Here is a 13444-nt window from a genome sequence, read left to right on the forward strand (position 1 = left end):
TAGCTTTTAGTTCCTGAAAGGCCTCCTCGGCTTCTTCAGATCATTCGAAACGTTTATTTTTCCTTAAGAGCGCAGTGATGGATTGAACCTCATGAGAAAATCCGGGATAAACCTGCGATAAAATTGGCAAAGCCAAGCATGCTTTGAACACCTTTCACGGAGCTAGGCGATGGCCATTTGAGGATAGAATCCACTTTTCGTGAGTCCATGCGGACTCCTTTAGGTGTCAGGATGAAACCAAGAAACTTGACTTCTGTGGCATGGAAAACACATTTTTCAAGTTTAGCAAATAGTTTGTGTTGGCGCAATTTCTCAAACTGCCCTGACATGTTTTCTATGATCAGATTCCGAAGAGGAGTACACAAGAATGTCATCGATATATACGACAACACAAACGTCGATGAGTTTCCGAAAGACATTGTTTATGAAGTATTGGAAGGCAGCCGGTGCATTGCACAATCCGAAAGGCATCACCTGGTACTCGAATAGCCCATATTTGGTGCGGAAGGCAGTTTTCCATTCATCGCCTTCCCTTATTCGCACCAGATGGTAGGCCCCCCAGAGATCTAACTTGGTGTATATGCAGGCATCCTTCACCTGGTCAAGGATTTCAGGGATCAGGGGCAAAGGGTATCGGTTTTTAACTGTTATCTGGTTCAATGCACGGTAGTCAATACAAGTTCTGAGGTCGCCGCCTTTTTTAGGCATGAAGAATAAAGCCGAGGATGCAGGAGACTTAGACGGGCGAATAAAACCATTGGCTAGGTACTGATCTAGATATTGTCGTAAATGAAGATTCTCGGGTTCAGCAAGGGCATAGATCCTGCTGCAAAGGGGTTGTGCACCGGGCAATAGATCGACCTGGCAATCGTACGACCTGTGAGGCGGTAGAGTGTTGGCCTGTTCCTTTTGGAAAACGTCTTGAAATTCTTGGTATTCTGGCGGTATTTGCAAAATGACAGGGGTTACTGTAGCTAGGCCTATATTTGGATTTCTTGCATAACAGGTTTGTGCACAATCTGGAAAGGTTATCCTCTTTGCTCGCCAGTCAATTCGAGGATTATGTGTTTCCAACCAAGGGATTCCTAAAATTACTTGAAATTGCGGAGCCTTGATTACATCAAACACAATTGCCTCCCGATGTCCGTCTTGACCCAACAATGTCACTTCAGTAGTGGAGTGTGTTACCGGCCCAGAGGCGATTTCGGTTCCATCCACTGTGGTGATGACATCCTTACTGGTTTTAGGGCAAAGAGGGAGGTTGATCCTGGAAGCCAATTCACGATCCACATAGTTTCCTGTAGCCCCACTATCGATGTATGCCTTAGTGGCATGTAACCGCCCAGGCTGCTTCGGATTTACGAGGACCATTGGCATGATGAAATGCGAAGTCAGAGAGTTCGTTTTTAAGCTCGGCAAGCGGACCTCTACGCTTGTCGGGCGTGGTCGTTTCCCGACTCAGATTCCATCAGGTTCTTATCAGCGACTCCTACCGCCTTCTTAGACGGTTTTATAGGGCAATCTCGTAAAAAGTGTCCAGAAGCCCCACAATAAAGGCATAATTGCATTTGCCGTCTTCGTTCACGGTCTTTTTGAGTTAAAGGTTCTTTAACCCCTCCAATTTGCATAGGTTCAGTAACTTCGGCACCCTTGGGGTTAACATGGGTTTTGACCAAAACCCGGGTCTCAAACTTGGACCGATCTGCCTTTCTGTTTTGAAGTCTGTGATCCAATTGGACCACCAAGTCTATATATTCAGAGCAGTCTTGGGGTGGATTTACGACCTGGGCCAGGACATCCTAAAGTTCTCCACGTAGACCTCGATGGAATAACGTGACTCTTATCCTCCGGCCATCCAGTCTCCACAATTAACCTATTGAAGGTCGCGATATAGGCTAAGAGGTCCAGGTTACCCTGTCGTAGGGATAGAAGCTCGTTGTCCAGGGCCTGTCCCTGAGAATGCCGCGCAAAAAGTCTTTCCATGCTTGTCTGGAAGGCTTGAAAGTTCCGAAGAATTGGGTCATCTTGAGTAACCAGTGGAACTGACCAATCCGCAGCACTGCCGCTGAGATATGATAGTACAAAAGCGACCTTGGTTTGGTCATTAGGGAAGGCCCAGGGTCTGCAGAGGAAGTGCAATCGGCATTGATTCATGAATACGGCGAACCTTTTGGGGTCCCTGGCAAAACGTTCCGGTGGGGCCAGTGGCGTATTTTCAGGTAGATTAATTTGCACGGGGTTATTTGAAACCACTGGGGCGGAATTACCCCCAGAACCTGGTAAAGGAGTTTGACCAGCCTGACCTTGTAATAGCTGTCTGGCAAGATCATCAGTTCGTTCTTTAGATACAATTAACTCTCTCCTGAGGGCATTCGTCTCCTGGTGAGCGGAATGAACTTCAGCCCGTAATTCCCCCAATAGCTGAGCCAGCTGGTCTGTCTCGGAAGTCTCCATAGCGCCCGGGTGGGAAATTGTAGGTAGGCTTCGCGTTCTGTAACGCTCACCTGATTCCCACGGAGGCGCCGACCTGTTCTGGACTGCTATGACCTCTTCTAAGGTGATGCGCAGGACTCGGAAGACGGACTGGACCGGAACCCCAAACCTCGCCTGTCTGGCCCGTAGAAGAATCCTTCTGTAGATGGAAAAGGGGATTAACTGTCTGCTGGATAATGTGTGGGATTCCTCCCTTCCCCCGCTCACACTCCTCGAACCCCCTCCGCGATTCCCCGTAGAGTCTCACCTTAGGGTCTGAAAGGACGAGCTCTCCATCCTGCTTCCGATGCAGGGGCGCATTGATTTCCAGTTACTTCACTGGATCTCGGGTTTGGTGAGTATTTAACTCCGCTTGACTTTTCCGAAATGAGGCCGTAAGTATTCAGTTGCAAAAGTTCAAGCCTTATTTGGCCGTTGTCCTTTTCTCTATTTCAGATGCAGGATGAAGAATCCGCGTAGAGGAATGGATTCGCCAAAGGTAAACTCTGGTGAGTCTTTTTGATGGATGGTTCCCTTAGTGATCTTGCTTTCACCCACTAATGCGTGTGTCTTTTTCCCCTTAGGGGCCGGGGTACGGAAGTGCCAAAGAGGCGGCACCGACCCGAGGTGAGGAAAGATTGTCCCAACAATAATCAGGTAAGTCTTAAGGTGGAAGAATCAGGCCTTCCTCAATCTGTTCCTTCGCTTACCTTTGTTTTGTCTCTTTTTCTCCTTAGGCGCTGAAAGGCGGCGGATGGTGCCAATGGTCGCAGAAGAGCCCGAGGGCGCCTCGTGAAGGTGAGTGGAACGCGGCGCTGCAGCGAGCGATGCGATGCGCTTCTAAAAATTATGTCTTTTCTCAGGATCGTCGGAGTGATGGTTCCGGACTCCGGATGGAGGTAGGTAAAGTTCAATTATTCACCTTTCTCTCCTTTCCTTCCTTTTCAGGTGTTCCAGGTTGCAGGCGGGCATGGCTGGAGCCAGGATGCAGGAGCAGACACAGTGAGGATCCAGCTGCTAGATGCAGAACAACGCGAAGCGTGAGCTGCTGTATGGGCGTGGTTTAAATAGCCCCCAAAGTAGTTCCAGGTAAGCATTCTTCCTCAGCCACGCCCGAGTGGTAAAATAGTCCCATAGGTAAAATAGTCCCTTTCAGACCTCAAGGAGGTCTGGATCCGGCAGCATGGTCTGCATCAGGTAAGTCCATCCAAGCACTCCCATAATGAGCCTGGCGCCTATGGTGCCAGTACTGATGCCTTCTATGAGCCTGGCGCCAAAAGCGCCAGGACAATGTCCAAAGAGCCCCTATAAGGGGTTGCTGGGTTCCTCCCTGGGGACATGTCTGCTTTTGGGGACGCTGGGCCTGAACTGGCTTTCCGGGAGTAGGCATCATGACAGCCTGGTACTTGTATTTTTCACACTTAATTTCTCTTGCAGGTGACTGGAAACAACTTCCTCCATAGCACAGGTCTTACCCTCTGAGTTTACCTAGACTCTACCCTATCACTATCCAGGCAAGTCAACGGCATCGCTTCATCAGCAGCATACATCACTAAACCTATCTGCACTTGTCCGTTCCTCTCAGCAGAAAGCTGCCTCACCATTGCAAGGGCTCTAATAGGGTTGAGGTTGGATTACTGCAAAACCCTCTTTGCAGGCACCTCATCTGGGAACATAAACAAGTTACAAGGCATACAAAATAACGCCTTACGAGCAGCCTTCAAATTGCCAAAAAATAGCAAATTTTGCCGGTTAGAAGAAATGCCCATTGGCTTCCCATCAAAGAGCGCATCTGATTCAAAGCTCTAGCTATAACCCACAAATGTATGTCAAATTCCGCTCCAAGATACCTCACCTCCAAATTCTCAAAAGCCTCAAACTCCAGACTTACTCGCTCAACCTACACAAATCGACTCAACACCCCCAGATTCCGCCTTCAAAGAGCTGCAGGAGCGAGCTTCCCGGTCATCGCTGCCAAGAGCTGGAATGTTCTCCCGTCATCGTTGAGACTTGAACACTACTACTTGTCATTCCGCAAGCGGCTTAAAACCTTGCCTTTCTCCCAAGTTACATAGCAACGTCCCTCCTCATGCACCTCTGACCAGTCTCCTCAAGCCTGTATTTTATACCACTCAAGTTTGTCAATGATTTCTTTTTACGTATTTATTGTTTATATCAATGCGGCTTGATGCCCTCGGGCCTAGTGCACTATATAAATGCTCAGGGTGGACTTTAGTTTCATCAAGGGTAAGGATATCAATGTGGAGGCCTGCAAAGATTGCTCAATGTAGCAAGGCTTTGTTATGAATGTCAGGTTGTATTTTATTCCAGGTTCTGCTTGTGAAAGATGAGTTTCATATTTGTATCCAGAATTAGCAGGCCGTTCCCCTTCATTGCAGAAGTTTGAGGTTTAGAATATAACCACCCATGCATATGGATTACATAACCATCTGTACGAAGCCCGTGGTGGCCATACTTTTCATAATGTTTTGCCTGTAGGTGTGGCCATAGTCAGCAGCTCAGATATTTTGGTTGCCCCGAATGATTGCCCATTTTATGAAGATGAGAATGTATTTGGCAAGGACAGAGATGTCTCTTGGGAAGAAATGTTACTTTTTGGGTGAGGGTTATAATAACTCGCATGCAAACATTAATTGAGCTTGTGATGCTTTTCCGTAGCATGTATTTGATGGATTCATAGTTTGGGCAATACATCTCCTTAAAAGACACGCGTTCCTGCTTGATGATAGCCATGCTTCCACCTCTGCCCTCGTCCATGCTTTTGTGGGTGATTTTGTAATTGTCAGGCGGGCGATCAGTGATGATAGTTGCTGATGTATTGTTGAGCCATGTCTGTGATGGCAAGTGGTGTATATGTGATATACTTGATCCGTTTCGGAATGTTTATATCATATTTGATGTTGGATCTGGAATTGATGAGAGATTCCAGGAAGAAGCATTTTGCAAAGAAAGATTGCAGTGAATATCCTTTGGAGCAGTGGAGATTCCCTTTGTTACACAAGAGGATTTCGATGAGTTTTGCCAACAGGGCAGACATCAGTGTGAGCTAGGAAGTGTGATTAATAATGTTACATAACGGTGGTGCTTTGGCTCTGTTTGGAGCGCCCAAGGGTATGTTAGGCTTCAGGTGCAGTTTTGCTTATGGAAGCAAAGTATGACACTGAGCAATGTTTCCCCTTGATCAATGTTGTACGTGGAAGGCAACATGAATGACATTGGTTTCGACTCAGGGCATGGCAATTAAAATATTAATATTGTGGTTATGAGGATTTTTAATCTTGTTGGAGGTGCACCATGGCATCATGTTCTTTTGATGCAGTCTCTGTCCTGGGAAGGTGGCTGGGCCCCAGCTCGGTCAACACCACCATGGCCAATGTTCGAAGTGTAAGACAATACCAGTGATGGAAATCATGTTTCTTAGCAAATGTCAAACACTCCTCAATAAGTCAGATATGTTCAAGTGTTCCTAATTTCCTTGAATCATTGCCTTTCAGTTGATGTAGATATGTATTGTGGGATAAATGCACCAAGCACTTTGAAAACTCCATCATATTTTAAAGGGGAATTAAAGCTTTCAGGTGAGATTGATGCCTTCGGAGCCTTGTTGTCTTCCTTCGGAGGTTCCTCAGTTTAGACATGTTTACATGTCGAAAGGATGTGTGTCTCATGCTGCTGTTAGCCACTAGAATGTGTTGTCAGTTAATATTCAGAATATTTAGATTTAGAAAAGTACATGAAGCATGGTGTTGGAATGCGGTTGAATTATCTATGTTATTCTGTTTTATATCTGTCCTGTTTAGGTCTTTTTATTTGTTAATATATTACTTTCATTGTTGTTTGCATTGTATGTGTTTTTATTATATATGTATGATGTACAGCGCTAAGATGCTCTGGCCTTGTTCACTCTATAGAAAAATTGTGAATAAATAATACAAATAATTAAAATGTGGTTGCTGTCCGGTGATGTGGCAGTGACCTTCGAGCTGCCGATGATTCTTGGGGATAGATTGGGCAGGCTTGCCTGAAGGTTAGGTCTCAGAAATGAATTTAACACATTAATAGTTTTTCACTATTTCTGGTCCCTTTAGTCGGGCAGTAATAGTTGTCGGTATCTCTTCTCTTCTTCTAGACATATTTTGATACTTTTGTTGGGCGGATGATTTTGAGATTGGCGGTACTCCCTTTGATGAGGTATGTTGGAGCTAGTTTAGGCAGAGCCGTGGTGGTCAGGATGCAGCATATGAAAAGCTGGGAGTATCTCGGTGAGGGTGGGATGAAGATAGAAATGGTGGGATCTGGCAGGTTTGTCATTACAGTGTGGCACCAGCCCATGAGACTAGGTGGAAGGGCCAATACTTTAGGGATAGCTCGGGTAACCGGCCACCCAGGCAGCCAGTCAACTGGCTCAGCTGGTTAATTGAGCTAATGTGCCATTTAGACAGCCACTCGCCTCAGGAAGTCCATCACTTGCTTCTGGCATCTGTGTGTACCCTAAAGTCTCAGGCACCAACCCTGGACGGGTCATCATAGCCTTCATATCACTGAAGTCAATGCGCTGGATGCCAGTATGTATATGTGTGATTAAATCACCCGTTTACCTTAGCTCCCAGAAGGAGAAGACTCACTAGATCTGACCCTGCATGTATATAATTTGTAAATAAACAATAGATGTTCTTTCATCTATTATTGATTTAAACAATATATCTCTTTTTCAGCAATCAGTTTCTTGCCTAGTGGTGTTTTTGTTTAATATCAATGTTCCGATTCAGAAGTGAAATTGGTGCATTAGGTACTTGGATGTGGATATTTTTCCTGGTTTAATGCCATTGACAAATGCACGATCTTTAAATCCTATAATAAAGTAATCAACATTATTGTAGTCAGTCTCTCTGTATTGAGCCCTAGAGTTCCAAGATCCTATGAGGTGCCTTTTGTGAGGGTGTTTATCATACAATGTGTATCACAAGTTTGCACCCCACAGTTTCTTCCTTCTCAGCTACACACATTTAGACCGGGGTTGCAAAAGGTGGATCGCCTACATAGCAAAATGGGGAAACAGCCCTGCTGCTGTAAAATGCATTGTAAGTACAAGCACCTTAAAGTGACCTTACTCCCTAACATGCCTAAGCAGCCTGCCACCACCAGTGAGCGGTTCACAAAACTAAGATGCCCACCTCTTGTGTTATCAGACCTCATTATGCTGAAAATGATTCAAGGGGAACATTAAAAGGATCCGTCTGGTTACGGATCGTTTTCACTCGAGGTGCAACCCCTATGAGTGCATTTAATAAGAGGCAAGTGGAGATGAACACAGAGGGCGAAGAGGGGTAGCAGAAATCTGAAATTTAGATCACTGACATTTTGAACGTAAAAAGACATAAGTATTCACAATCTGCTCTCAAGACTGTCAGTTACTAGGTTTAAATTGCTACCCTAAAGCTTCGATTAAAGCTGTGCTTGAGACTTGGCTCAAGAGTGGATTCTCACCGGAGGAGCGGTTTGAATTGAGATGCTTCCAGACACCAAAACATCAAAGACCAATCAAACATATTTTGCAATTGTTTGTTTACAAGGAGGTGTTTCTTAGGTCAACTGTGTCATGTAGAACCAGAACACCTGCCTTATTCAGATCATGGACAGTGCCTAGAGATAGGTGGTCCTGGGAAAGAGATTTAGAAATCTCTTCCTGTGCCTTTCTCCAAGTTCCACCTAACATCTCTCGCTTACCAGTCATGCCACTGTTTATGGAAGTGAAATTAGGGATGTTTGGTGAGAATGGGTGCCTCTAGATCTGAAAATGAAGCCCTCACAATTTATGACATCAAAAACAAAATTGATATTAAATTCAATATTAGCTTTAGTGTTTAGTGCATCTTATTTAGAGACATAATCTGTGGCATCACAAGTACATTTCTTTTTAAATAGCCCATATGTATCCTAAAGGATGACTCATCACTGTACATTCCTCTGAGATGTAGAATCATTTGTACATTCTTCATTAGCTGCAGTGCAAACCATAACCTGTGCATTGTGGAGAAAGGTTTCATTAGCCTGCATACGAGTATGCATTGCTCCAACATCAAGACATCATACGTATGTCCTAAAGGCACAATGAACACACTTTGCATGAGTACTGCATTTCCTGGACCCCAACGAGGCAAATGGATAGACCATGCCCATGAGACAAATAGACCAGCAGGGCAAGTATTTGGCAGGTTATGCCCATCTGCCATCCAGTCCTGGTGTGCATGCAATGATCTCTGCCTTAATGCCGGCAAGACTGAGATCCTTCCCGTTGGGACTCCTGCTCCCTCTTTCTTCCCCTCACTATGGCCACCCTCTTTGGGTTCTGCCCCTTCTCCTTCATCTAAATCCAAAAACCTTGTATTCATCTTCGACTTCTCTCTTTCCTTCCTTCCCTCACATCCAGGACTTTGCCAAGAAGGCCCACTTTCAACTCCACCTCCTCAAAGGAATCCTTCCTTTCCTCACTTTTCCCCAGAAGCTAAATGTCTCTAGAGCCCTGGTACGCTCTTGGCTTGATTACTGCAATAGCCTCTTCCCTAATCTATCCTCTTCCTCTCTACGTCCCCTCCAGCCAATCCAGAATAGGGCTGCAAGATTTATCCTTGGCCTCAAGCCCAGGGGCCACATCTCTCCAGCCCTAAAAACTCTCTACTGGCTTGTAGTTGCTGCAAGGATCAAATTCAAATCCCTCTGCATCATCCATAAGGCTGTCTGGGTCCAGGGACCATGCTATCTAAATCTGTCTCTCACTAAATACACTCCCTCCAGATCTTTTTGCTGCGTTTCAAGTGATTCGCTAAACAGCGAGCTGGTGGACGATCTCTTTCCTCGGCTGGCTCCCTCCTAAGGAACAGCCTCCCTCTTCCTCTTGGTCTTGAGCCGTATCTACTCAAATTCTGGAAGCTCCTTAAGACTTTCCTTTTCACCTTCTCCCCCCCCCCACCTCCTTTACTAAACCCCACAGTCTCTGAGATTGGTGACCAGGTCCCTTATGTGTCCACCTGGGTCCTGGCTTCCCACCCCTAATCGGCTCAGCCTCCGCTCACTCCCAGCACTTGCCTTTGGGCGCCCACTGGCCTGTGCTATCACAGGCCTGCACTTATTTATTGGCAGTTGAACATTCTTACCAAGTGATCTCTGCCAGTCACTTAACAGTTGCTTGCAACTGACTCCTCAGCACTTCCTTACGTGTTACTCCTCGCACTTACCCCCTCCCGCATCCCTCTCTCTCTCTGAACTTGCACAGTTACATGTCTTTGCATCGAAAACATTACATCGAGCCATATTTCCATCTAATTTTTTGCAATGAAAAAAGTCCATCGGATGCATTTTTTTTAATGTATTTATTTTTATGGGGCTGCAACCCTGCATTTTGAACCCTTAAAAACCCACCCCAAACAAAATCAACCCTTTACCTTACAGAAATATGCATTCAATTGATTTTTTTTCATTGCAGAAAATTCGATGGAAAAGGTTTCGATTGAACTTTTTCCAATGGAAAGACTGCATACCAACTTGCACGTTCTGAATGCTCACAAGGCCTAGTAAGACCACCTCTCTTTCATTGTTATATTTGCCTTTCATTCCCGTGTTACCTCCCTGTTGCCCTCTGGGCAATTTGAAACACAATTTACTTGATATGTAAGCGCCTTACAAATGCACAATAAATAAATAAAATATACTGAAGACTCGGAACACCTCTCGCTCTCTTCCCTTGCACCTTTTGTAGATTTGCTTCTCTACTGCTACGGAACAGAGTATTTAGGCCAATAACATTGGGCTGGATCGTTTTGTGAACTCTGGGGCTTACAAACTGTAGATATTCTATTTTCATTACATTTTAGCTACTGGAATGTAGCTGGAGATCTTTCCTAGGGATGCTGGGTCAACCCACAGAACTGAACAGGCAATGCTATCTACTCTTTGACTTCCTGTGGGATAGAGTCTGTTTGTCCATGGGAAATGAAATACGAGTTGCAGGACAACAAACCTCATTATAAATGATAGGGGTGGACTGCATGATGGTTTGCTCCTTCATGTGCATATTCTTAAAACTGTTATTTATTTTCAGGCTTCCTGACTTGACAACAGTTATTATGACTGACTGCAAGATGGCAGGCACCTTCCAGTTCAGTGAAGTGATACAGGCCGGAAGCACTCGCTACGTGGAGCAGCTACGAGACGCTGAAAGAAAACTGAGCTGTGATGACCCCATAAATGTCCAGTTCACATCTGTGAGTGTCTCTGCTTCTGCACCTCTGCGCTGGCCCTCATTTTGTACAAGACTAACATGTATGCTGACGGGGGCAGTCAAATCTGACCACATACATTTTTGCAAGGATTTAAGTCATTGCCATCCTTCGCCCCCAGATCCATTCCAAAAAATGGAACCGTGATCATACTCAGCATTCCACCCTTGCTGTGTGCTCTGGTACAACCTCGTACTGCTTATCCATAGGGCTCAGACCGCCATTTGGCATAGGCACTCAGTGGTTGCTAAATTTCCTAAGTACTTTCTGGGCATTCCCAGAACTCAGCCCTGTCTGGGTGTCACTATGGCCCAGCTCTCTCTGTCTCAATACTACTCATTCCTGAGGCATCTCTAGCCCTCTTCCCCAGACTGGCTGTCCTTGACATTGATTTTTCCCTGGACATTCTGAGCACTCGGCCATCACCGGGCATCCCTAGGATGCAATAACCAATGATTTCCCTGGCCCCCAGCACTTACCCAATCGACCTGCATTCTCTAGGTTTCCACTGTTCTCTACTCTCACTCAGTATATGTAACACTTTGTCATTGCTGTGTATACTTGCCACTAAGCCAATGCCAGCAATAACTAGTTTTAGCCCTGATAGATGCATATCTAGCACATAGCATTCATAAAACATACTTGACAATCACTCTTCATTCAGTGGCCCCTTCCACTTAATATTTGGTGTCACTACCACTAAGAGGTCTCTGGGTGACCTTAGCACTCAGCACATGTCAGTTGTGCCCATCACTCAGCTCTGTCTTTGTGTTACTAGCACTCAGGGCCTTGTGGGTATGCTAACCCCTGGGTGGGTATCACTTCCAATCAATCCTTATTTACTCTCCCTACCCCTTGGTCCTTGCTTAGCATCCCACACATGTTTAGTCCTCTGCTCTCTCTTGGTGTCCCTACCAATTCATCTAGCTATTAAGTCATACCAGGTGTCTCTAGAATTCAAACCTTTGTGTAAACCTTTGTGTACTCCATCCTCTCTCCGACTTTGTGGGAGCACAGAATAGGCAGTGTAAAATTAAAAGCCCCCACCACAATTTATAACGATATAGATCTATATATATAAGCCCAATGGGAAAAACAAGACTCATTTTTACGGCTATGTAGTCGTTCTAAGGGTACTGGAAGGGTTAATCTGTTGATACAGGGTTGTCCCTAGTACTCATTGATTGTCCCTGAGACTGCACACTCATGAGATGTCCCTAGAAATCAATCTTCTCTAGTTGGGCCTTGCTCTTCCATTCAACCTTCTCTCTGGGTGTCACTTGCACTTGGTCCTTGTTGGTCTGTCTATCTAGGTGTGTATCACGTTGTCCTTTCCCCGGTCCTTAGCACTTCAGTCTCACTGTTTGTCCCTATTCACCTCCCATGTACAAATGGTGAGAACAGACTTCCCCTCCCTTTATCACCCACTTCAATATAACCTAGAATGCTGATGCCCACATCGATTAAAAAAACATCAATTTCAGCCTTTCTCAACAACATATAATATTTATTTCAAAAACATGGAGAAAAGAAAAACTTTTTTGGCAAAGTCCGTTGTAGCCGCTTACTGCATATCATCACCTAGTGTGTGACAAGTGAACCAGAGTTAGCAAAGTGCTCACATCAGGTGATTCACAGTGATAAGAAACTTGAGGATCTGTTTTCATATGAACATGGAGACTATGGTGCAGCTCCAGATGTTATTTATGAGTGTTATGTATTCATCCTCTGTAGAGTATTTTTTTTTAAGTCGTCGCGTGTAGTGCGACCCGCACAACTTTTGACAGGGATTTCTTAAGCTAGTGTCTCTATGCTTCACTACTTTAACAAATCAGGAAAAAGACCCTCAATGTTAAGGATAAGCAGGAATATCTGGTCGACACTTTGTGTTTTTGCACTTCGTGAAGATAGTGGCACCCAATGCCATTTTTCATAACAATGACTGGGCCATTATCAGGACGGCAAATGGTTCAGCAGACAACAATATTTTCGAGACCACTGGTGAATGCACAATTCAAACAACATAATGGAGGTATAAATGAAGCTTAGTGAGAGGTCCACTCGATCTAGTGACCTATTTGCATACCCATGTTACTACTACCCTTGACTTGTTGATTGATTGTGCAAAGGCTGATATCTTGAGGTACTAGTAAATTACTTCAATCTTCTAATTTCTACTGGTGTGTCTGATATTTCTTCTTAGAGCACCGCTCTGTCAGAAATGCCAGTATGTTGCTTTAGCATATTTCTTAGCAAGCAATGCAGTTAAGTTGATTACACTATTTTACTGACCTGTGCTACGTGTGCCATTGAAACTTCGCCAATGATTTGATGTGTAGGCAGGAGTGCATCTCCAATCTGTGGAAACACAGTAAAGAGCTCAATATGTGCTAAAAATAGCATTCTGAACACGCTATTATAAAGCACCCATGTTTTTCACGCAGCGCCCATCTGCCGAACGCCTGCATAGCATTCGTGGGCTGGCATTAAGAGCCTAGTGCTACCGGGGCTGCGGCTGTCTGATCTATGTGCATAACTGCACTTACTGATTCCTCAGCGGCCCTTTAATCAAAACATCTAGATGTGTCTCAGGGTCGGTGCCTGGAAAAGTCAGTTCCGCCAATATATATCAGTGCATTTCCACTTCTGCAATGTGTTTAATAGCATGACGCGTG

At 45.0% G+C, this 13444-nt stretch overlaps 1 protein-coding gene across 1 annotated transcript in view; it reads left to right on the forward strand.

The window, feature by feature from the left end:
• Positions 1-13444, forward strand: part of ACSF2 (acyl-CoA synthetase family member 2) — a 1184899-nt gene that overhangs the window by 582349 nt on the left and 589106 nt on the right. The window contains exon 6 of the mRNA XM_069654880.1: positions 10592-10754. Within this exon, the coding sequence (XP_069510981.1) occupies positions 10592-10754 (163 nt within the window). The remainder of the gene's footprint in view (positions 1-10591; positions 10755-13444) is intronic.

Source organism: Ambystoma mexicanum, chromosome 3q (genome assembly GCF_040938575.1).
Source record: "Ambystoma mexicanum isolate Mex_15411 chromosome 3q, UKY_AmexF1_1, whole genome shotgun sequence".
NCBI lineage: Eukaryota > Metazoa > Chordata > Amphibia > Caudata > Ambystomatidae > Ambystoma > Ambystoma mexicanum.